Consider the following 23,256-nt stretch of genomic DNA (forward strand, 5'->3'; position numbering starts at 1 on the left):
CACTGTCTTGCAAACAATGCATACAAATCCATATGACAACATCTCAATTAGTCTCACCTGTCATCTCACCCATATCGCTCATTATGAGCCGCACACTGAAAGCAACTTGAAATGCACCTTTTAATGTGAATAAGAACATCCAGTGTGGGAGTGGCTGCAGAACATTGTTTTTTTGTGATTGCCCAGTGACCATGTCTATCCTGAGCTTGCTGATAGTTTGGGTGTGTGTGTTCTTTTGGGGGGGAAAAAAGATTGTTTAATGTCATGTATGTGATCTATAGAAAAAAACATCATGTTTAAAATGTGTTAATGGACACGACTCATCAACTTTGCCTTAAAGGTACAGAGGGCAAGACTTGAGGATTGCTGTGTTTTTGCTACAGGTGGTCAAATTAACTTGTAAAGTTACCGCAGCCCTCTCTCATCAGATGAGCATGAACACACACTTCATACATGACTCAATCCCTTTGTGGAAAACCTCTGTGATATTGACACTCCTGCTATTGTGTTTATCGTCTGACTCTTTATTTAGACTTTGTCTTTTTATAGGGTGCTTTGCAGCAATAGAAGGTGTGAAGAACCTTGTATGCAAATTAGGTGTAATTTAGCAGCCAATGGGAGTGTCAGCTCTTGCTCTGAACTTCTCTGTGATTGGTTAAAATCTCCCGTGGCTCTTCAGATTTAGCGGTCAGTCTGTAAGCGGGAGCCTCGAGGAGGTGCAGCAGGGTGGTTCTCTCAATTATCATTAAACTTATAATGCTGAAAGGGTGCAACAGTGGAAGGACCTGCTGCTTTTCTTTGTAATCATTTTTGAATGATTTAGATGAAGCCAATTTAATAATTTTCTGTGACAAATAAAATTAGTTTGAGTCATGATAAAAGAGGAAAATCAGTCAACAGATTTTGTTTTAAGACATAGTAATGAAACTGGTAAATAAGATCAATTTATGACAAACAAATCAAAATCCATTAGTGTTGTTGCGTCTTGTTACAAACCTGCTGCATCCGTTTTGCACAAAATCTCTCTTTTACAATTTATTTTCTCTGTCTGTTTTTACCTTGTCTTTTGTGTGTTTCTTGCTCTCATAGTTTTGTAGTATGCACTATAGCTGCTCTGCAGTCTTCTCAAATCTTCTCTGCTCTGACCTGCATTTATTTGCCTAGAGCTAGAAAGAGATGTGATGCAAATTTAGACTTAGTAATTGCAGCCTATGCAACTTGCCTTGATGAAAAAATGTATTCACAGAGTGGTAATTATATACAATTGTTTTTTTTGTAATAGGGAATAGGAACAATATGTGATACGGTTAATTATAGGAGCCATATCACTCATGGATATTTTAATTACACAGCCCAAAGACAGAAACGGGAAGGAACTCTTTTATTACCAGCCTTCACGGATCACCCCGAGGTCACCACATCTTTACACACTGAAAGAGTGGCTGCTGTCGTGAAAAGGTGTAGCGTGACTGAGGCACACTCATGAACACAGTCCAGTCAAAACAGAGGCCGTGCAGCTATATCGGGACGTGTAAAAGGGCGCAAAGTGGTGGCCGTCTGTTCTGCTTCTTGTTGACTTTGTACAGCTTGAGCCTGTCACCAGTGCCACTGCACTTGGCTGTCGGCTCACCCTCAGAGTGCAGAGAGTGACAGCAGGCTGCTCATCAACTCTATTCACTGAAATTCATTCTCCTTGTTTGGTGTGGGTTTCTGTTTTTCATTTTCATGCGTTGTTTTTTTTTTGTTTTTTTTGCATCTACTCTTTTATGCTGTGGATGTTTTTGTCTCCTTATCTTAGACTCTGTCAACATCTGTATATACTCTACTTCATGATGCAGCACTGGGGGAGAGAGGGATATTGTGTGTGTGTGTGTGTGTGTGTGTGTGTGTGTGTGTGTGTGTGTGTGTGTGTGTGTGTGTGTGTGTGTGTGTGTGTGTGTGTGTGTGTGTGTGTGTGTGTGTGTGTGTGTGTGTGTGTGTGTGTGTGTGTGTGTGTGTCCGCGTGAGTGCGTGAGTGAGAGAGAGAGACCTTTGTTCTTCCTTGTTTTACCTGTAGAACCAGTCCTGACTATGCATAACACATGGTCACATTGAAGGAATAGCAAGGGGAGGAGTAAGTGGGAGGGGAACCAAATATCAGATAGTAGGACACACACACACACACACACACACACACACACACACACACACACACACACACGCTGGTTGTGCATTATTTGCATTCTCCAATCCCTCTACCATACACTTAAAAGTTATGTTAGTAACTAAGTTATGTGGACCAGCCAAAATGTCCTCACAAAGATGGCTTTGCTTGACAGTTGGTCCACACAGCCTACAAAACACACACACACACACACACACACGCACACACACACACAAACACACACACACACACACACACACACACACACACACCCGTGTGCCCGATCTACATAATCTTTCAGATAAATCAGGCAATTCCCAACGGTCTGTAAAATCAGGCAAGTTGTATCATACTGCAGCGTTGGTGATTTACATAATGGCACACACACACATGCAGACATAAGTTTGCAGTTATTCCTCTTTGGACTCTGCACTGACTTTCATTCATTCATTTAGACAGCCTTAACGAAGTGTCATCAACCAGTTCCTCCAAAATGAGATTCCTCACCTTCTTAGGACCAGGTTTCGATCTACATGAGGACTACTGGTATTGACTAGGTCAGAGAAAAACACACATTGTGGCACAGTTCTCAGATCACAGCTACTCATTTCATTCATTCAGGTCAACTGTTTTATTATGTTATTCATGTTAATATTTCTTAAATTACATGTCTATTATTGTAGCTGGTGCATGTTCACATAGAACAGGTTTGTTCATCACTATTAGTAAAGAAGGCAGTTACTAACAATAATGTCATATACTTCTGCAATACTGAGCTCATATTCTCTTCAGCATTAGATGCCAGGTTGTGTAGTTTGTTGTGTTACTGTTAATCCACTTAGAATGTGAATGATGGATTTGCAAAATGGAAATAAATTGATTGGCTGAAAATTGCCAGTCTCAAAATGATGGTTTCATTCAATCAAATCATCATTATGATGCAAAGTAAAACCTGCACAGGTCACAAGTCCATCACAGACTCTGTAAATTGATAAATGTAGAGCCTCCAGTTAATCTAAGGTGTAAACTTGTGTCTCTGGACTGTGAAAGCTGGAGTACTCAGAGGAAACCCTCTCATTCCCAAGGAGAACATGCTAAAACCAAACATTGAGGCTCTTGTGTGCCTGCTGGTTTGAACCCAGATCCCTCTTGCTGTGAGGCAACTGCACTGCACTGACTCCCTTTTTAAGAAGGGAACATTTTCTCACAATTCCTTTCCATGCCTTTTACCCATTTGCAACTTTAATATAGAGTCTAAAGTCTAAAAATAATACTGAGCTGTGCCAGGTAGAAGGGGTCAGTCCCTCTCACTCTGATGAAGTGTAAACATTACCTACGTGTTTGTATTTGTTATTTGATTTTCCTGCAGCCTTTCTCAACACAAACATTGTCTCATGCTCTTACATGGCACTGTTGGCCTAAATGAACAGCGAGTGTGCGTGTGTGTGTATGCTTTGTGTTATTCTAGCACTTGCCTTCCCAGCTCTGTTTGTACAGGGAATAAAACTGTACTACTTAAGTAAAATCAACACAGAATCACAACCACAGGATGAAGATTTGTTATTCTTCTCTGAGTACTACACACAGATGTAATGAACTGTAACATAATTGCACTTTTTTTTCAAGAAAACTAAAGCATTATAGGCTCACATTACTAGCTGAGAACCAGGAGAGAGTAATGTGGTCGCAGAGGTCTCAGGACTAAACCACGACACCATTGCAAAGGCTTAAAGTTGCACCAGCTACATAGGAATTGTATTATTATACATTTTCGCATCTACTTACTGGACAGCAGAGTCAGAGATCATTCCTCAGCTGAAGACCTCAGGTTCATGTATACCTACCAATCATATGTTACATCCATACATGATATATAAATAATAAATGAGAAAATAACCGACTTTCCGCTTGTTTAATAACAGCAGTAAACAATTTCTTGAGTTTACGTTCTCACTCATTGTCCACTGTTTCATCTTCTTCTTTTGCGAGGTACACTGTGGACGGGGTCAACACACGGAGACATACAACCATCAAATCAGAGTGTCAAATCGGCCTTTGCATGTTTTTTGTAGTGTAGGAGGAAGCCGGAGTCCCCGGAGCTGGAAAACCCATGCACACACGGGGGAGAATATGCAAACTCCACAAAGGAAGGCCCTTGGTCAAATCGTGATTTGAATCTGTGACTTTCTTGTTGCGAGGCAACAGTGCTAGCCGCTATTCCACTGAATGATCCTCTGAGAGAATCAATTCAACCAAATCATTGACTGATTAGCAGTGCTTGACAAGTTACTTAGAAAGAACTTTAGGACATCACTTGTTATATCACTGTATTACTTTTGTAAATGCAATGAATCCACTTGAAACAAATATTAACATTTAAACTGAAAACACGGCAGCCTTTTTAAATGACCTTTACCCTGGACTTGGCGGTGGTTTGTGATTCTCTTTGAGTTGAGCAGCATCAAGCGTTGCCACAACTGCATTGTGGGTCCATTGTTCTCCTTTGCTCGCATTGCGTGTGGCAGAAGTTGAAAGATGTTGAACTTTCCAAGCATCACCCTGAGTGTGAGCCGACCATATCATGTTATGCAAATATTCCACCATATGTACTAACCAATCAAATCATGTTAAGCTCGAACACTACACAGCCTAAACAGAGCTCTTGGACTAGGTTGTTCTCCAGGTCACTGGTTATCTATCTATCTATGCTACTCTTAATCCTGGTGCCTCTTTTTCGAGTCACTTTATTCATGTTTTTATTTCACTTTGCCAACAACTGTAAACTGGAGGTGACATCAGTGGTGTACTGTACAAGTGTGTGTGTGTGTGTGGTTTCTTTGTAGAAACAAAAGGCCCTGTGTAGGTAAATGCTGGACCACTGTGTGTTTTTGCTATTTATAGCAAACGGGAAAGAGAGACACTGGTGTTCCTGACTAAGAGCGTGTGTGTACTGTAGCAGCCTTTGTTTCCTTGTATAAGCATGTTCTCCTCTCCTTTTCCTCAGAATAATAGCCTTGTTATTCTTTGCTGTCATTACCAAGAATGTGTGCATATCTGTGCGTATTTACCAAGGGATTTCTGTTATCCCAGCCATGGTCGGCATTCAGACACTCTGCATTTGTACCTCCTAATATGGAGGAGCGCTGACACTAGACACACATTACTTTGTCACATTAACCCAAACAGTGATGCTAATGAGACTACTGTGTGACATTGCAAGTGAAACTAATGTTTCTGAAGAGAGATTTTACTCAAGTAGAAGTAAAAGTACTGTCGTAAAATCTACTTTTAATGTAAAAGTAGAATGTTGTCAGTTAAAGTTGACCGTAAATTTATTAAAGGATGACTGTGAGGGGTAAAAATGGTATATGGTTATCATAAAGTTGTATATATTGACTCAAATACTATGTTGAGGCTACCAGGCGTCAGAGCAACAGTTGTGTAAATTGTGCAGTTGACTCAAAGTGTTTTTATTGTCATGAGTATTGAGTGTGTGCAATACGTGAAGTGTATATGCACGGTTCACTTTGAGTGTTATATTTTGGTCATGTGTTGTTTTTATTGTAGCTGTCAAGGCATTGTTATTATGTACAATCTATTCCAAGAAACCCCCCCCCCCCCTCCACCACCATCTCTCTGCAGACTTCTAAAGATCTGTCATTTGTTGCACATACTTGAACGTCTGAATGTCAGTCTGTCCTGTGCTCAGTCTCTTCACGAGATCCAACTTCTCTGCTTGTCCGTTCTCCAGTGGAAAACATCAGCTGTGGAGTCAGCGTTGTCTCACTGCTGCTCCAGATTTTTAAACACTGGGCTGGCGGAGCTCTTCTGTCTCAACAGTGAGCTGAAGTGTCAATGTGTGACCCGTTAGCGTTTACATTTAATGCCAGATTCAGAATGTACCTGTTGGTCACACAATATGACAGGTGTGCTTGTGTCTGCAAACACTTCTCACTTTTGCTCAAATATTCCAAATGTGTGCCTTTAGTTAAGTAACAAGAAGACAAACTGCAACTCATTAAGTATTTAATTAGCTTGAAGGCATCAGACATGCAGACTTTGTCTGCTCAAGCCTGCAGTTGTCTGTGCAGCTCTTTTTGAATATACGGTATGTGAATGTGTGTGTGTGCTAATACAGTTTGTTTTTGTGGGTTAAATGTTAAATGTATGAATAAATGTATGATCTAATCTGAGACCACTAAAAGTATACAGCGTGTCTACGGGCTGTGGCTGTGTTTTGCATGTATGTGTTTGTGTGCTTGCTTCTTTATTGTCCATATTTATTTTGAGAATGTCTATGTGTTTACAGCTGCGTCTCTGTGTGTGAGTAAGTGTGCATTTTTGTGTGACTATGCAAGTGCATCTGTGTGTGTGTGTGTGCACGTTTGTGTGTGTGTGTCAGACAGAAACCACCTCCAGCCTTTTCCCAAGCTGTTCCCTTCCTGGATCCTGTTTTTAGTGCTGGATGAGGCAATATTTCCCATTGACTCAGCCATGCAATGCAAATAGCTCCAAAAAGCATGCAAAGAGCATGGAAATGTGTGTATGCATGTCTGTCTGTGTGAGATGCAGATGCACTGACAGTGTGAGAGTGAGGAATAGTGGTACGTTCATGTGTAACACATTTGTTATTTGCTCTTAGTTAAAGTATCTTTGTCAGCAGTGGGTTTTATTGCCGTTATTGTTTCCTCTGAGCAGTTTGTGGTCCTATATCCTGCATGGGGCACCTGTTATTGGTTTCTTCAGAGCCTAACGTTTCATCTTTACCCAGCTAGATTCCTTCATTTAGGATACTAAACTACTGTAGTCAAGTCTGGAGATTTGTTTGTAAGTGACAGCTCAATACTGAAACTGAAAAAGAGGAAAAAAATAAGCAAAACATATCCATGGAGTTTAATACTGCACAATAATTGTAATAAACTGTTTCTCAACTCTCTGGGAGTTGTTCCCTTAGAATTAAACAACTAAGTATGAAAATATTATGGTAAAACTGTCTTATTTTACATAAGTATCGCTTGGGGACATAATAATGTTGATAATATGGTAATTATCAATTCTGATTCCCACGCATTTTAATATGTATTAATGTGCTACTATACCCCAATTACCACACTATTATCTTAGCACATTACCAAGTTTGAAATGGCAGGTGTTATTACCATCATGTGGTTACTCCACTGTAATGTAAAGTGTTGTAAATAATTATTCAGGCAGTAAAGTAAATTGTTGTCACAGTTCACTTGATTTGATGTTGAAAATTTGTCTGTTCAGTGTAAAATTGTTTACACTGAATCCACTGCTCATAGTGGTAATTAAGCAAATTCATTAAACACCTCTCCTCTCTGCCTCCCCTCTCACCTCTCTCTTTCTCCAGATTCTCCAGTGGCAGTGCCGGCGTTGTGTGTGGCCGCCTTGTTTCCCATGGACCTCAGGGTGGGAGAGCGGGGGATGCGTCCGGGCTCGGACACGGCGCTCTTCACCCCACTGCACCCACCTTTACTCCTCACCCAGTTCCCCTCTCAGCCCTGCACCACATTCTCCCAACAGCAACTGCACCAACAAATCAGGGTAAAGAAGAGAAGCCAGCCAACGCTCTTTTGTGCGAGACAAAAGACAATATGGATTGTTGTGAGGGAGTTCCTTAGTAACATGTTGGTGTTCTGATCTAAATGTGTGTGCTTACAGTTTAATGTGGAGCAGAGGAGGAGAGAGCAGGAACAACATGAGAAGCAGCAGGAGTTACAGCAGCTGAAACACAAAGACAAGAGCCAACAAAGTGAGCACACACACACACACACACACACATACACACACACACACACACACACAATCTTGCCCTTAAAACGGAAATTTCTCAGGGGCACACTTCAAACAGAGAGTGATGAGATTTTTCCAAGATTTACCGAATCCAAGGAAACTAATGTTACCATCATAAAATGAACATTGGTTAGCGTGTTGTGTAGCTATGTAAAACTACAGCAAAATGTTTTTTTTTGCAGCTTGCAGTCCATTATCCCCAGGTGTTTCAGTCAAACTAAGTGAAACATCAGTTTCCAGATACATTTTTTTTAATTTGGGAAGACACAGTTTGCTATGCTGTAGACAAATGCATAATAATTCCATGACCATGTTCAGTCTCTTTTTGAAGATGTGTCCCATTTCTGTAGATGTTAACGTCCAATGATATTGGGCCTAAATGCCTGACACTATCCCTTAACTTAACCCTGATGCCATCCTTTTTCTAACCCTTCCCCCGAAAACCAGGTTTTGACCCAATAAACAGTTGAGACTAACAGTGAAGACTCTCCTTACTTGCCCTCCCTCTCGATAGTTTACAGACTTTTTTGATCCTCACAAAGACGTACGTGTACACACTAATCTTCAATTACAGGTTGCTTCATGCCTTGGCTCACATGTAAAGTTGTAATTTTCATTATTGAAGCTACTTTTGCATCTTTATAGATAATTACGGTGCAGAGTGCTGATCATGAGCAGAGAGGAAAGTCCCTGTGAGAAAGTGTTTTATTATCTCTATACTGAACTGTGTCACTAAACTTTCAGAACTGTTTGCTTTGACATGAGAGCTAAATATAACTCAACAAGTGAAGTTAAATATAGCTGTAGGTATGGGCACATGAAGTCACTGGGCCAATATTGACTTCCTATCACATCTGTGTGCACACACAGTCACATGCAAACACAAGTGGTGTCTGCCTTGCACCCAATTCAAAACTGCCTCCATACTCGGAACTCTTTATGCGTGTTTGGTTAAAGATGAGTTGTTTGTCGTATGTTTTTGAATGACTTGCATGTAAGGTTCAACAAGCACGGCTCGTCCTCGCCCTGCCTTTGTGTAATGGAGCAGTTTGAGTTATTTGTTTTCTAAATAGGTTTGTTTGTTGTACTGATTGACAGGTGCAGTAGCCAGTTCTCTGGTGAAACAGAAACTGCAGGAGGTGATTCTTAATAAGCGCAAACAGGCAGCACAGGAAAGAACAAGCTCTAACACCCTGACTCCGGCTCCCGTGGCATACAGGTGACACACACAAACATGAAGTGAAACACTTCACTGTGCCAAAATCTACTACCTATCAATTAATCACTCAATAACCCTTTGAATTCTTATCAACTCTATTTTTATCACCACGGTTGCATGTCTCTTTTTATTCTGTCAAGAAATTTGGGCCCAGACCCAAGTGTATCCTCCCAGCCCTTGGTCCCATCACCGTCCCAGCCTTCCCCCGAGGGTTCAGAAGGGACGCCACTGCGCAGAGCCGGTAAATCAATCATCTGGCATCCACAATTATACTTAACGCTCTATTTTAACGATCAAAGTGCATGGAACAAGTGCATGTAGGGTGTGTCCAGATCCACAGTTTAACAGCAGGAAGAAAGTGTTGCAGCAGTATGCACATGGTTTAAAGGGATAGTACTTAGATTCATAATTAATAATGTGGGTGGGATTAGGGGCGTGACACACCATAAACTTATCAGTGTTCTCACTTGTTCTCTGTAATAGTGGATTGCTGATACAATAGTCAATTTGTCAAGTAGAAAGAAAGAATGCTTCCCTGTGGAATCACTTTTACTGTGTGAACAAGCACCATGTTTGTCCGTATATTTTTCTGCAGCTATAACATGAGCCCTTTTGCTTTTATTGAAGTAAGGGAAAAAAGTAAAAAACAGATGCATATAAAAATATACACCAAAGACACTTAAAGCCTTGTTTATGCTTGCACGTGACATTGGCCCCATAGATGGCGCGCGACCTACAAGCATGCACAGAGGCAACACTCAGCGCACTGTACGTTTCAGTATTAGCCTCAACAGCAGGGGGCGTACAACCAAAATATTCAGTGAATAAACAGGTCAAGTCAAAGTATGCTTCTTGCACTGCCCTTCTATCAATGAGTAATACAGAACACGTGCCGTAAACGACAGTAGAGATGGCGGAAGTTAAGTATGTTGCCTAGCAACAGTAGTGAACAACAACAAGTGATCCCTCATGTCTTTCCATGCCCTAGGCAAAAACCATCGTCTTTTTGTAACGTGGTAGCTATCTCCTTCCATGAATTTAAGGCCATTTGACTGTCTCGAAGAGTCAAGCCAAAACAGCCAAGACGTAATACGTCGCAAACTGCAACGACCACAAACCTAGCTTAAATCAGCATAGGTATAGATGTAGTATTTTCCCTATTTTATGACGCAATCCGTATCTGTCAAGCTTTGAAATTTGAATTATAGAGTTGTTCATGAGAAACCATTTTGCCAAGTTTGCCAAGTTCTGCAAACTAGTCAAGTCTGCAAACTAGCCAGGGAACATCAGCCACCCAGTATAAACAGCCTAGAGGAGAATTTGTATCCGTCACCAGCGAGCATCTAAATACAATATAGATTTTTTTGGTTAATTCTACCCTTTGTATCATAATTCTTCTGCATGTTTTTGCTCTACTGCTTTTCCATCACCAATTTTCACATATGACATGTCATGTGTGTAAACCATCAGTATTGGATTGTTTGCTCATGCTGGTTTTTTTTTTTCTTTTTTTTTAATCTATGAGTCAAAATGTCTGCTGTTACCAGTAAATGAAAAAAGCTTTGGTTGACTGGAAATGAGTTGCATCATTGTTGGGATATTATACACAGTAGTAACGTCTCCTGTTGATTGAATTTTTTTTGTCAGCGTCTGAGCCCAACCTGAAGGTGAAACACAAGCTGAAGAAACACCTCAACACCCGCAAGAGCCCTCTCAGCAGAAAAGAGAGTGCCCCGCCCACTGTCAAACACAGAGTGCCTGACACACTCGGTAACTTACATACACACACACAGAACATATGCGTGTGAATGCATTGGTGTTTCAATGTCATTGCTTCATCACCTCCAACAAAGGAATTCCTAATTTAATTCAAATTTGTCATTCAAATATGATCCAGACGCATAAACATGTTTACTCTGCTTCCCTCTCTCACCAGACTCGTCCCCCAGCAGCAGTAGCACTCCGGCCTCTGGCTGTAGTTCACCAAATGACAGCCTGCCCAATGAGAATGGGCTAGTGCCCTCTGCAGGCGGCCTCTCGCATGAGGTACACACACGTTACTGACATTACTTTCCTATCAGAATGTTAATTAATTGAAACAGTTTCCAAAGACATTTTCAGATTAACCATGGGTTTTTACAGATAAAGTGGGATAGATAAAGAGAGAGTTAAAAGTACCAAAGACCTCTGAGCCATTCAAACAAGCAAGAAAACGCTTCAAAGTTTAAAAGTAGTTTTTATATACATGACCTGTGCCTGTACCCTGCGTAATGACATGTTTAAAGCAATGACACAAGAGTGCAGGAACAATGAGTGTGTGTCGACTGTTTATGCATAATTTATTTAATCACTGAGTCGGAGCACAGCAGCCTCTGTCACACCTGCTTTGGATGTCTGATTCATGATCCTGCAGACAGCTCAGGACAAAACATAAGCGGAGGTTTAATTAGATGATTCTGGTTTAGATTACTCTTCATGTGACATTTGGTCGTGGCCGTATAAAATATTAAAAGCATTTAGCAAAGGCACATGAGAAAACTAAATGGACATCAGAGACAGCTCTTCAGTTGTAAAGACAAGTATAGAAGTACTGTTTTGAATAAAAAAAAAACTCTGTTTACATTAATTTCCAGGCCCAGAAGCTGCTGCTCAGAGATGGCACTCTGGCAAACTTCACCATCCACAGCCCCTCCACTCTCCCCACCATCACACTGGGACTACCAGCCAATGCAAGGGTAAACACCAAACTCTCATCTCAAAATAAAATATCTCAAGGTCCCAACACAATTCTTTTTATAGATAGAAAGAGAGCAGTTCACACAGTGAGTGCACAGTCAGGGGAAGAGAGTGAAGTCCTGATCCTGCATGACCTCCTAAATCAGAGTGTCCAGCAGGTGAAGGTGGGCCTCTCTCTTTCTCCAATAAAATAATTATCCACATAAGCCTTGTTTCCATCAAGCAGTACAGCGCGCCATGATGCAGTTTGGAACGGTTTCACCCTGATTTGGCTTTTGTTTCCATGTTTCTGCTGTTTGTGTGTGCCAGATACATGCTTTGTTCCCACAAAGCACTAAAGTTCGGATCCCAATGACAGAATAGAACCCACTACCCTGTTTTTAATAGGAAGTATATCAATTATATCAAAATGTAAGTGTCTTGAGATCAGCTGTACAAATAATTCTTTCATGGGTTGATCACCTTACTTATTTCCTTACTTGCCTCTGCATGTTGGCATAGTTACATAGCATTGATACAAGTACGGGTGGCACTTTTTCTGTCCTCATACAGCAGCTTAACTTTCTGTGTGCAGGTCGAAGGCGAGCTGTCCTCGCTGAAGATCGGCCGCATGCCCGTGCTCACAGCAGGTGGCTCGCCAGTCTTCCTCCCCCTGAGCAGAGAAGATCAGGCTGGACACCCTCATCTGCCTGTCATCATCCTCGAGCCCTCTGCACTGGTGCACACTCCGCTACTCAGTGGTGAGGCTTCAACGCGCGCACACACACACACACACACACACACACACACACACACAGACCAAAAAAACCCCATAATAAACAGCCACGAATACACACAAACACAATACACTCAACTAGAACACACCTTTGAAGCACTGTTCTCCACAAGGTCTTTTAATTGTATTCTCTTAATGTTAGAGCACCTCCCAGTGGTTACATTTAGAAAAAATTTATTATTCTTGTTATATGACTGCCACTGTTTGATTCAGACTCTTAACTTTAAGATCCTTACTGTCATGGCAAAAAAACAGAAAAAACATTAAAACCTGTGGTTTATATATCACATATAAATCTATTTATACACAGCTGATGCATTTAATGTAATTAGTTGAGTCTTTATTTGTGTTTGAGAACATTTGACAGAGTCATTTTTTCTGCTACTTTTCTGCTCCTGTTCCTCCACCAGTTCCCGGTTTAGACTCTGTCCCGTTGCAGTTCGCCTCTCAGTTGGACCACCTGTCTCCTGGAGGCTCTCAGCCCCACAAACCCTTGAGCAGGACCCGCTCAGAGCCCCTTCCCCAGAGCCCAAGAACCCTCCACACACATCTCCTTCACCAACAGCACAACACACAACTACTGGAGAGGCTCAAACAGCAAACCCACCTCGGCAAGGTAGGAAAACACATTTATGATCAATAGGAGTTGAAAAACGGCAAATATATGTGCTGGTTCTGCTTGTGAGTTTTTCCAATAAAACTATAAATCGGCCATGTCTTCACTCTGAATGCACGTACATGTGTCCATATGTCTATGTGCAGCTGATGTCTAAGTCCAGCGAGAAGCCCAGACTGCATCAGATCCCCTCTGAGGACATGGACTCAGAGGACGGCGATGGCATGTCGCCCACAGAGCCCAGCTATCAGAGCAGAGTGAGGGCAGAGTCACTGAGGGAGGCGGAGCCTACGGCATCCAATAGCCACGATGAGCAAATTAACCTGCAACATGCACTCATACTCAACCAGGTAGGAAAACTATGGTTTCAGTTTACAGATGGTGTAACACCAGTTGTCCAGTAGATGGCAGTCTAATATTTGTGCTTGCATGATTGTCATTCACGCTGCAATCTCATCACATTTAAATGGTCATTTTAGCGCAATGACCTGTTGCCTTTCAGAAAACTCACACACACTTGGAAGCAGACTTCAACTACAATAACAATAATATACTTATTTATTTATATAGCACTTTACTTAACTATGTTATATGTAAGTGCTTAACATTCTAAATCATGTAAAGGCTTCAACTATAAGTCACCTGGGTGATTTTATTGATATTAATGTTATTATCAATTAACAAAGGGTATTTTAGAGAAATTACAACTGCATACAACAGACTGTATGTGACAAACCACAAATATTCTCTATGTTATGATCCTTATTATCTTTTCTAATCACTTTATTTATTCTTTTTTTTCTATGGTTATGATATTAACTTGTGTTCTATATACTCTGTCTGTAGTCACTGCTATGGGAACAGCAGAAGCAGCTGCAGCAGCTGCATCGACAGATGGAGACCCTGGCGGTGCCCATGCTGCGTGGCGGAGTGGGAAGCAGCTTGGGCGTCCATCGCCCCCTGTCACGTACACAATCATCTCCAGCCTCGACCTCTCTCACGCTGCCTGAGAAGACGCTGAGTTTGCCCCCTCAGGACACCAGCTGCAAATCACACTTTACCACTGGTAAGTCAGACGAACGTATATGCATTTACTTTTGGCTTCTCTCTGTCAAGGGGTCACAACAACACATGATCCACACACTTGATGTGGCAGAGTTTTTTACTCTGGGTGCCCTTTCTGCGAAAACATAATAATTTCCTTAAAAACTGGTCAAACATAGTGTGCCCATGTGACTAAATTACTTGTCCCCCAGATATAATAATAGTAATAGTAATACACAATTTTCATGTTTTACTTGTGAAAGTATAATCAGTGTGGCTGACACAGTAAACCACTCTAAAGTGTTTTTTTAATTATTATTTATTTTTATTATTTTTTGCAGTTAAATATAATATTTTCAACAGGGTAATTATGCGAAATCACAATAATATTCTGTATGGCGTGACACAGTATTTATACTGGATAAAACTGCACCAAATCACAGCAGTACAGTATATACTATAGCATACCTTTAAAGTTAGAGCTTTCAACATACAATAATTTAATACAAATGATACAGCACTTACTGTGATTATACAGTATCAGCGACACTGTAATTTGCTCTGAAAGTAATGCGACCAGTAACCAGTAATTTACTGTTACCATTAGGGCTGGGTATCGTGGCCAATTTCCAAAATTGATTCGATTTCGATTGAGAAGGTTCTGAATCGATTAAACAAAACTTTCTCAAGTCTCAAAAATGCAATCGACATGAGAAAGTGAAAGTGTACTGTACTTGTTGTTGATGTAGTGAGAAGTCACTGTCGTGTATGGCTCCGTTGACAGTGATGTCCAGGTGTCAGGTTATGGGGACCGTCTCTGCTGACTGCATTTCCGTTAGTACGGGTGTAAATCTTTGCGAAAAAAAGTTGCAATGGCCTCTGTTATCTCTATGGACCGCGGAGAATCGGCTGGTAATGTTAGAGATTCTCTTGTTTTGCCCCGGACGGCTTGTTCTCGGAAGCTAACGTTAGCGTAGTGTGATACCTATCTGTCAAGTGGTTTCTAAGGTTTATAATATTTCTACAATAACTGACCTCCACTTGGCAGTTCTTGAAAACCACTTTGGTTTCATCCAGCTCTTTGTCCTGTGTTGTTTTGAATCCGAAATGGATCCAGACGTCAGACTTAAGTTGGGACAGCTTGCTGAGCGGAGTTTCACCCGTGTTGGCCATTGTGTGTACGCACGCATGGGAAAAGATTGATCTTATGCCCTATGAATCGATATTGCAAAATTTTAAAGGAGCACAGATAAATTAGTAAAATATGTAGGTGCTGAGACAAAGTTAATCTCCTTTTAGTAGGAGGTACTTTTGGTCTTTGTGGTAAGCTGTTTGCCCTCTGGTATAAATGTGGTACACAGATATGAGAGTGATATTTTACATTCACAGAGCTAATAATGTATTTCCCAATTTTGTTTTAACGTTTAACTCCTTCTTTAATGGAACAAGTGAGTTAGCGTCATGAAGAAAGACACAGAGAACAGTACTGTATGTTAATATTTTATTCTTGGTGAGTGTAATCACTGCTACTTTATCCCTCATCAGTTTCTCTGTCTGTGACCTGAGGAAACGCATGAGTCACAAATGAACTGTACATGTCCTTCTGATGTGTGTGTGTCAATATGCAGGTCTGGTGTATGACTCCCAAATGCTGAAGCATCAGTGCACATGTGGAGACAACAGCAGTCACCCCGAGCATGCTGGGAGAATACAGAGCATCTGGTCTCGACTACAGGAGAGAGGCCTGCGCGGACAGTGTGAGGTACAGGGACATTTCTTTCATTGCAGATTGAAATTATTATGCGTTGAATATCATGCAAGATCTCTATAAAATGTTTTGTTTGTTGTTGTGTTGTGTTTTCAGAGTATCCGTGGTCGTAAAGCAACGCTGGAAGAGCTGCAGTCAGTCCATACAGAGCGCCATGTGTTGCTGTACGGCACCAACCCACTCAACAGACTCAAGCTGGATAACCGCAAACTGGCAGGTATGTGTACACCTCTGAAAAAATAAAATATACTGAAAGAAACAACAATATATGTTTATGCCATAAGTAATGCCTGTTCCTCTTTTTTTCTCAGGAATCCTCTCTCAGAGAATGTTTGTGATGTTGCCATGTGGGGGAGTAGGAGTAAGAAAAATACACGCACACACTTTTCTGTCTCCATATTTTATCAAAACTCTCCACATCTCTTATTGAAACCCTTTACAATACACCACAATCACGCGCATTGATGAAACACGATCTTGTTTCAAAGAAAACTAAGATAGAAAAGAAGACAGGATATTAAAGGGAAAGGGAAGAAAAGAGAGTTGGCTCGGCCCAATGCTAAAGTTTGCCTGACAGCCCGTGTCAGACCATGACAAGACAGACTAACAAGAACAGTGTGTCCATGACCAGGGATAAAAGAAATGCCTTGGAATTCATTGTCCAAGCCAGAGGGACGGTAATGCTGCTTGGTGAACAGTAGGGGACAAAAACAAAATACTAAGGAGAATTAGTGGCAAAATATGATTCTGATTTCAACAGAAAAAGGAAAATTAAATGTTTTTTTTATTTTGGCTATGACGTGTCAATCATTCTACAGGGATACAATTTGGTTTTGCCCAGAAATCTACATCTAGATATTCAGAGAATTTACAAATCTATCAGTCTGTAGACAATTTACTGTGCAACAAATAACTGTCAATACCCTTTAATTAATTGGCTCCATCACTTGTCTGTCGATCGGCAGGTTGACAACGACACGATCTGGAACGAGTCGCACACATCTACGGCGTCACGCATGGCGGCAGGCAGCGTCGTTGAGCTGGCCCACAGGGTGGCCAAAGGAGAACTGAAGGTGAGACGGTAAACCCTGCAGTCACTTTAGCATTTATAACGGTTACTGCAATCCCAATTCAAAATAATGCAGGAGTGTGTTTTCCCCCAACAAAAAACTAAATAAGGTGCTACTCACGTGACTCTCTCTTTAACATACATGAGTCTCCCAACATCTTTTTGTTTTATATATCCCAGTCATGTCTTAATACGATACATTTCTTATTTCAAACGTTGTCCAACTGAAGATACACTGTGACATTGTATCGTACAACTATCTAAACTGAACACAACAAACAACATAATGTTTACAGTAACTGCAACGAAGAGAATGTGTACTGCAAGTTTAAATGTTTCATAAAGTATCCCCATAACAGAAAGTGATGGATGAAATACAGGCAGGAAATGTCAGTCAAAATGTATTCAGCATTGTGTTGTAATAGTATAGTGCATTACATGCCTATCATCCTGGGCTGAGAGGCAGGCTGTTCCTATAATGGAGCATGTTATGAAATCATTTAAAAAGCGTTAGGAGTTTTCCTTTCCTTCAGAGAAGACACAGAGCAAAAGAGAAACAGGTGGAGTGAACGTCGCTCCAGTATAAATGGCAAACTATGTATAACATGCAGTAAATGCATCTCAAAACTAAAAATGGAGAAACGGGGACTCCAAAATATCAGAGTTATCTAAATGCACTGCTACTTTTCCTGCCATGGCCACTCAATCTGAATCCACTAACAGTTTCTTAAGACGTCTTTGTGTTCATTTGTTAAAAAGTCTTGTGAAACAACGTCAACATTTTCATTCGATATTCTACCAAAATCTCACGACCCATCGTCCACCCCCCCAGCCCTCAAAAAGCTTTAGATATTTCCTACTCTGAGACCACTAACCCCTCTTTTTCCCTTTGGCCTTTGCATTCCAAAAAGCATGTAAAGGCTTTTAGAACATGAATGCATTCTCTGACTGGGTTATTTCTTTGGGTTGCTGAAGGAACGTGGTGGTACAAGTTGGCGGCCACTGTAAAGCAAGGTCCCTTTAGGTCTGCCAATAAACCCTCCATAAATGTCATTCACTGGACCGTTAAATTAACATTTATTTTCTCTGGATGATATGTTTATTTGTGACTTAAAAATTGTGTACCATACATGCTACAAGTTATTGAGGGGTAAATCCAGAGTTTTCTCCATCACATAAAGGCCTAAATCCTCTTCCTCCTCATCACAATGATTGAAAATCTGGGATAATCTCCATGTGTAAAAAATACTACTGGCTCAACATATTTTTAGCTGCCATCTTCATTCCACACATTTCTGCACTAAAAGAAAGCAGATCCAGACGGACGGAGAATGGAAAAACAAAGACCTACCCAACCTATGATGAGCCATTGCTGTGCACAGCCACTACACAACAACCCCTGTGCAGTGTCCTGTTCTTTGTATAATAACATGGGAAGCTTCTACTAACTAGTCTTTGTAATGTTCTTCATATCCAGTGAAATGCTAATTTGTAGTGTTCTCTTGTGCTGCACAGAACGGCTTTGCTGTGGTCAGACCACCAGGACATCACGCAGACCCCTCCAATCCAATGTAAGTGTGTGTGTGTGTGTGTGTGTGTGTGTCTGTGTGCCAGTTACATGCTGAGCCTGACCACAGTGAGTTCTGCACTGTCAGCAGCTTCTCTTGGGAGGATATTTATAAAATATAGAGACAAAGTGACAAATTAAGTAAGATGATGGATACTTTAAATACTCATGATGGAGGATAACCGAGCTTTCCTAATTCCTAATAGTTAATTAACATTAACATAAATCAGTGAAGTCAAATGTTGCAGCTGAATATCCCTGTAGCCTCCAGTTAGCATCAGCAATCAAAAGATATTTAGTTTGTCCAGTTTAGGCTACTGTAAATCTAGGAAGCCCACATTACCTGTACTAGTCTGATGTGGCTCCTAATATAGTGTAAATATAAAAGGCTTATTCTCCAGCATTAAAAATCTTCAGTATAATTCATATAATCTTCCATTTAGATTAATTCTATCACATTGTTATTAAAATTTAAAGTTGTACAAAAGAAAATAATTTCATTTCATTTTTACACACTGTACCTTTTAAGTTGTAATTACTAACTGTATTTTAAGCAAAATGTATCTACATGTATTCTCTGTGTGCGTCTCCACAGGGGTTTTTGCTACTTCAATTCAGTGGCAATCGCTGCCAAGCAGCTTCAGCTCAAGCTCAGCGTCAGCAAGATCCTCATTGTCGACTGGGTAAGAGGACTTGTTTATCCTAAACACATGCAGCTATTTCAAAGATGTTCTTATCATATCAATGTGATACACCTCCCTTCATCCTGCTGTTAGGATGTTCACCATGGTAACGGTACCCAGGAAGTGTTCTACAGCGACCCCAGCGTTCTCTACATCTCGCTTCATCGCTTTGATGATGGGAACTTCTTCCCTGGCAGTGGGTCGCCTGCTGAGGTGCGTGAAGACAACATGACTCTGATGTGTTGCTCTGTTGTGAGCCACAAGTTTTTTGTTTTTTTTTATTCTGGTATGGTTTTGGGTTTTAAGGTTGGTTCTGGAGCAGGTGAGGGCTTCAACGTCAACGTGGCTTGGACTGGAGGACTGGACCCGCCCATGGGAGATGCTGAGTACCTGGCTGCATTCAGGTAGAAGACCCTTTACTGTTCTGTTCATCAAATTGGATACTCTAAATTGACCATAGGTGTGAGAATGAGAGTTGAATGGTTGTTTGTCTCTATGTGTGTTGCACTGCAGCCATAAACGATATCATATGTCGCTATGATTAAGTAGAGTTCTAATTACTTTTAAGAATTTTAAACCTCAACAAGGAATTTAGTCACCAAATGTGGCAAAAAAAATCTGCATTCACTCATGACATTTTCTCTTGTATGGTATTCACTTGTTTGTCATGTCATGGTACTTTATTCACTGACAGAATTTTAGATACACTCTTTTATAGGCTTTTGTAAAATACTGGTTCTCAGATTCAGCACACGAGAAAAGATTAAAAGCTTGTTTTGAACTGGGGGAAGAGAGAAGTTGTCGCCGTACCCCACAGCGTAAGACTGGAACACAAAAGAACGAGACAATGAGCATGAATTGAACCGTTACTATCGTCATTGTTTCCCACATTGTTAGGAATGCACATAGTTTGCTTCTCTGGCTCTAATTTGCATCTCATATGTGAAAAAAAAAACCCTGCTTAAGTCGTTTTGCCACCACCAGCTGTGCTCCAGTTTTTATTGATCAGGATGAGGACACTATGGTGAGCTTTCATCAAACAACTCCTCTCACTTCCTTTTACACTGAGCCACAACAAACACATCTAAGCTGCTCAGGAACTCGGCCTCACATCGCCTCTGACGTGCTTCTTGCGTAATAAATAATCCTTGTCATTTGGAGTGCATGTGTTTAGCGTTGGCCGTTTCCAATAAACCTCAGATGCTTTACAGCAAATGGCGCCCAGGTCTTGTGTGCGACAGACTACAGTGTGTTACTTCCTGCTCTTGGGTTGGATAATTGTTGTCGGTGGGTGTTTGGCACATAACATTTTCAATAGTGTGGTATTTTTGGTTGTCTGGTGCAGCAAGCCCCAAGGAAATTGTGGCAACCACATGCTTACTGGAAAAAAGGGAAACGGTGGCAAAGTCAGTCAAAATTAAGGGGGGGGGGATAGGGGGTTGACCCTGTTCCATGCATATGTTTATATACAGTACTTAAGCACTAATGCTTAAACAAGCTCTCACACACATGGCTATCAAGTGGGTGGGCTGATGAGAAAAACAACCATTGCAGTTGCTTTCAGTTGTTCTAATTTGATTATTTAGCAAATAATTGTGCAGCCACAACGGGCTGCACAATTCTCCTAAAAGTGAAACAGGCTGCACCTGGACTTCCTCGTTACAGCTTGACCCTGACCTCTGATCTTCCAGTTTGAATAATTCAGAGGAGGTGGAGCAGGTGACTTCAGTGGCAGTGACATGAAACTCAAAATAATTCTTAAGCGTAAAGTGGGCAAATTGCGATATATTGGGATAGTGTTTTCGGAATGTTCTCCCTTTAAACATAAACAGCTGAAAGTAGGAGTTGCAATTTACCTCATAAAGTATACGATTTGGCGTTAATCAGTGTTTTCTGCAATCTAGGGTTTTTCTCAATTTCATTTGATGGCTCACATTTGTGCTGCGTCCTGTTTTGAGAGGCTCTTTTCATTTTGGCCCAGCTTTATATATTATTTTCTTACAGAATGAGCTCAGTAAACTTTGACGAGGCAAAGCATAATGTAACACTGTTATTATAATCCACATCCCAATCCATTTCACACATGATGTATAGGATTTGTGGATTATAATCTCAAGAAATGCATCATGGATTAGAATCACAATTCCTGATACAGCCCTAATGGTTTACCCTTCCTGTTTGTACAGAAGATGCTTTGAGGACAGTGAACATGTTTGTGCTGGCTTTGTTGTTTTGTTTTCATGCTTAGGAGAAACTGTATTGTTCAAGAACAATCATTCAAAGAGATGGTGTTTACCCTCCTCAGTTTGATGCGAGGAAACAAAAACAGAGATTTTCTTTTTCATTATTTAAAACAGAAAAACATTTTCAAAAGAATCAAATATTGCTAAATTAAGTGGAACCAATCTCCTGGAATTGTGATTGATGCGTCTCTGTGAGTTCAATAGAGCTGACAAACCTGATTTAATGTGTTTTATTCGTATTACGTCCATACCAGTTGTGTGGCTTTGTCTCCAGATCTGGACCCGATGGAAGTTTTAATCGCGTTTGTTTCACTTTTCACTGGAGAACCACATGATGAGACGTCATCACAACCAAACCCTTCTGATGATTGGCTTCTCAGTAAAAGGGGAATAATACTCATTTTAATGTGACGTGAGTTGAATCATTGATTCCTGCTGATACTTGAACTTAATGCTGCCAAACCATCAAGTCACTCTTTTTTCCTTTTTCCTTTATTTAACTAAAAAGTCACATTGAGTTAAAATCAGTTTTACATGAGACAATGGAGAAAGGGACTGCGTTCAAAAAGGTGAATTTGCACCATCATGGCCGGTATCTTTTGGCCCTTTTCCTCTATGGTCCCGGCTCGCCTCGCCTCAGCACGACACGGTTTTAGTTGCATTTTCACCCCAAAAAAAGTACCTACTCAACGTGGGTCATCACTGCACGGCTGCATCAAACTGTGGTGACTTCATTTTACAAAGCAGTTGTTTTCAGTGTAACTGAATCATTAGAATCAGTTCATTAAAATATGTGTCCAGTACTTCCTCCATGACCAGAGCACAGACTAAGTCACTGGACTGAAAGACAGCGGCAGGGTTTGTGATGCCGGTCACGATCCGCAGTGCTGTCACGAAATAAACCAAACATTTAGACATTTCACAAGTAATTGCTGGAGATTAACAAATATTTTTAGGATTGTTAAGTCTTTTTAACTGATCTAAAACTTGGCTTTGTTCTGCTCTTCCTGTGACGGCACTCTGACGACGTCACACATAGTACCTACTCAGTGTGCCAAAGCAGATACAAAAAAATACCTATGCTCGTAGAGACACAACTTAACCGTCCCATGCTGTGCCGAGACCAGACGAGGCCAGGCGAGGCGAGTAGCTGGTGGAAACACACCATTTGACACCACGGCCACCAGGAAGCTAGAAAAGTAGTACAGTTTATTGGAAATAAATAAATATCACATACACTGTCTGAGTGACTTTCAACACAGTCCACACTCTAAAGAGACGAGGAGAAAACCTCAGCAGTCACGGAAAGAGCAAAGATGCAGGATAAATAAATAACTGCGCTCTACTCAATGAGAACAGATATTTTAAACGGTTTTAAAAGGAGATTTCTTCAGGGGAATTTCTAAGAAGTATTATGAAAAGCCTGAAGGACAACATAATCAGTTTAGGCTATAATGGCATCTAAAAGGCACCACCACCCAGACCACCTCCACCACCACGTAATTAATAAAGTTTGTAAGTGCTGAAGGGTCTCTGGAAAAAGCCTATAAGCCTTCTGATGGAATCGCTTTTATGG

General features: G+C 40.9%; 1 protein-coding gene across 1 annotated transcript in view; it reads left to right on the forward strand.

Annotated features, from left to right (window-relative positions):
- Positions 1-23,256, forward strand: part of hdac7a (histone deacetylase 7a) — a 60,846-nt gene that overhangs the window by 31,672 nt on the left and 5,918 nt on the right. The window contains exons 3-21 of the mRNA XM_083895358.1: positions 7,518-7,711; positions 7,829-7,919; positions 9,059-9,179; positions 9,320-9,420; positions 10,827-10,949; positions 11,116-11,225; positions 11,813-11,914; positions 12,490-12,655; positions 13,101-13,306; positions 13,453-13,656; positions 14,153-14,372; positions 15,979-16,112; positions 16,215-16,335; positions 16,430-16,479; positions 17,084-17,191; positions 18,703-18,758; positions 19,350-19,437; positions 19,531-19,650; positions 19,744-19,841. Coding sequence (XP_083751484.1) covers positions 7,518-7,711; positions 7,829-7,919; positions 9,059-9,179; positions 9,320-9,420; positions 10,827-10,949; positions 11,116-11,225; positions 11,813-11,914; positions 12,490-12,655; positions 13,101-13,306; positions 13,453-13,656; positions 14,153-14,372; positions 15,979-16,112; positions 16,215-16,335; positions 16,430-16,479; positions 17,084-17,191; positions 18,703-18,758; positions 19,350-19,437; positions 19,531-19,650; positions 19,744-19,841 — 2,413 coding nt within the window. The remainder of the gene's footprint in view (positions 1-7,517; positions 7,712-7,828; positions 7,920-9,058; positions 9,180-9,319; positions 9,421-10,826; positions 10,950-11,115; positions 11,226-11,812; positions 11,915-12,489; positions 12,656-13,100; positions 13,307-13,452; positions 13,657-14,152; positions 14,373-15,978; positions 16,113-16,214; positions 16,336-16,429; positions 16,480-17,083; positions 17,192-18,702; positions 18,759-19,349; positions 19,438-19,530; positions 19,651-19,743; positions 19,842-23,256) is intronic.

Source organism: Microchirus variegatus (genome assembly GCF_963457635.1).
Source record: "Microchirus variegatus genome assembly, chromosome: 9".
NCBI lineage: Eukaryota > Metazoa > Chordata > Actinopteri > Pleuronectiformes > Soleidae > Microchirus > Microchirus variegatus.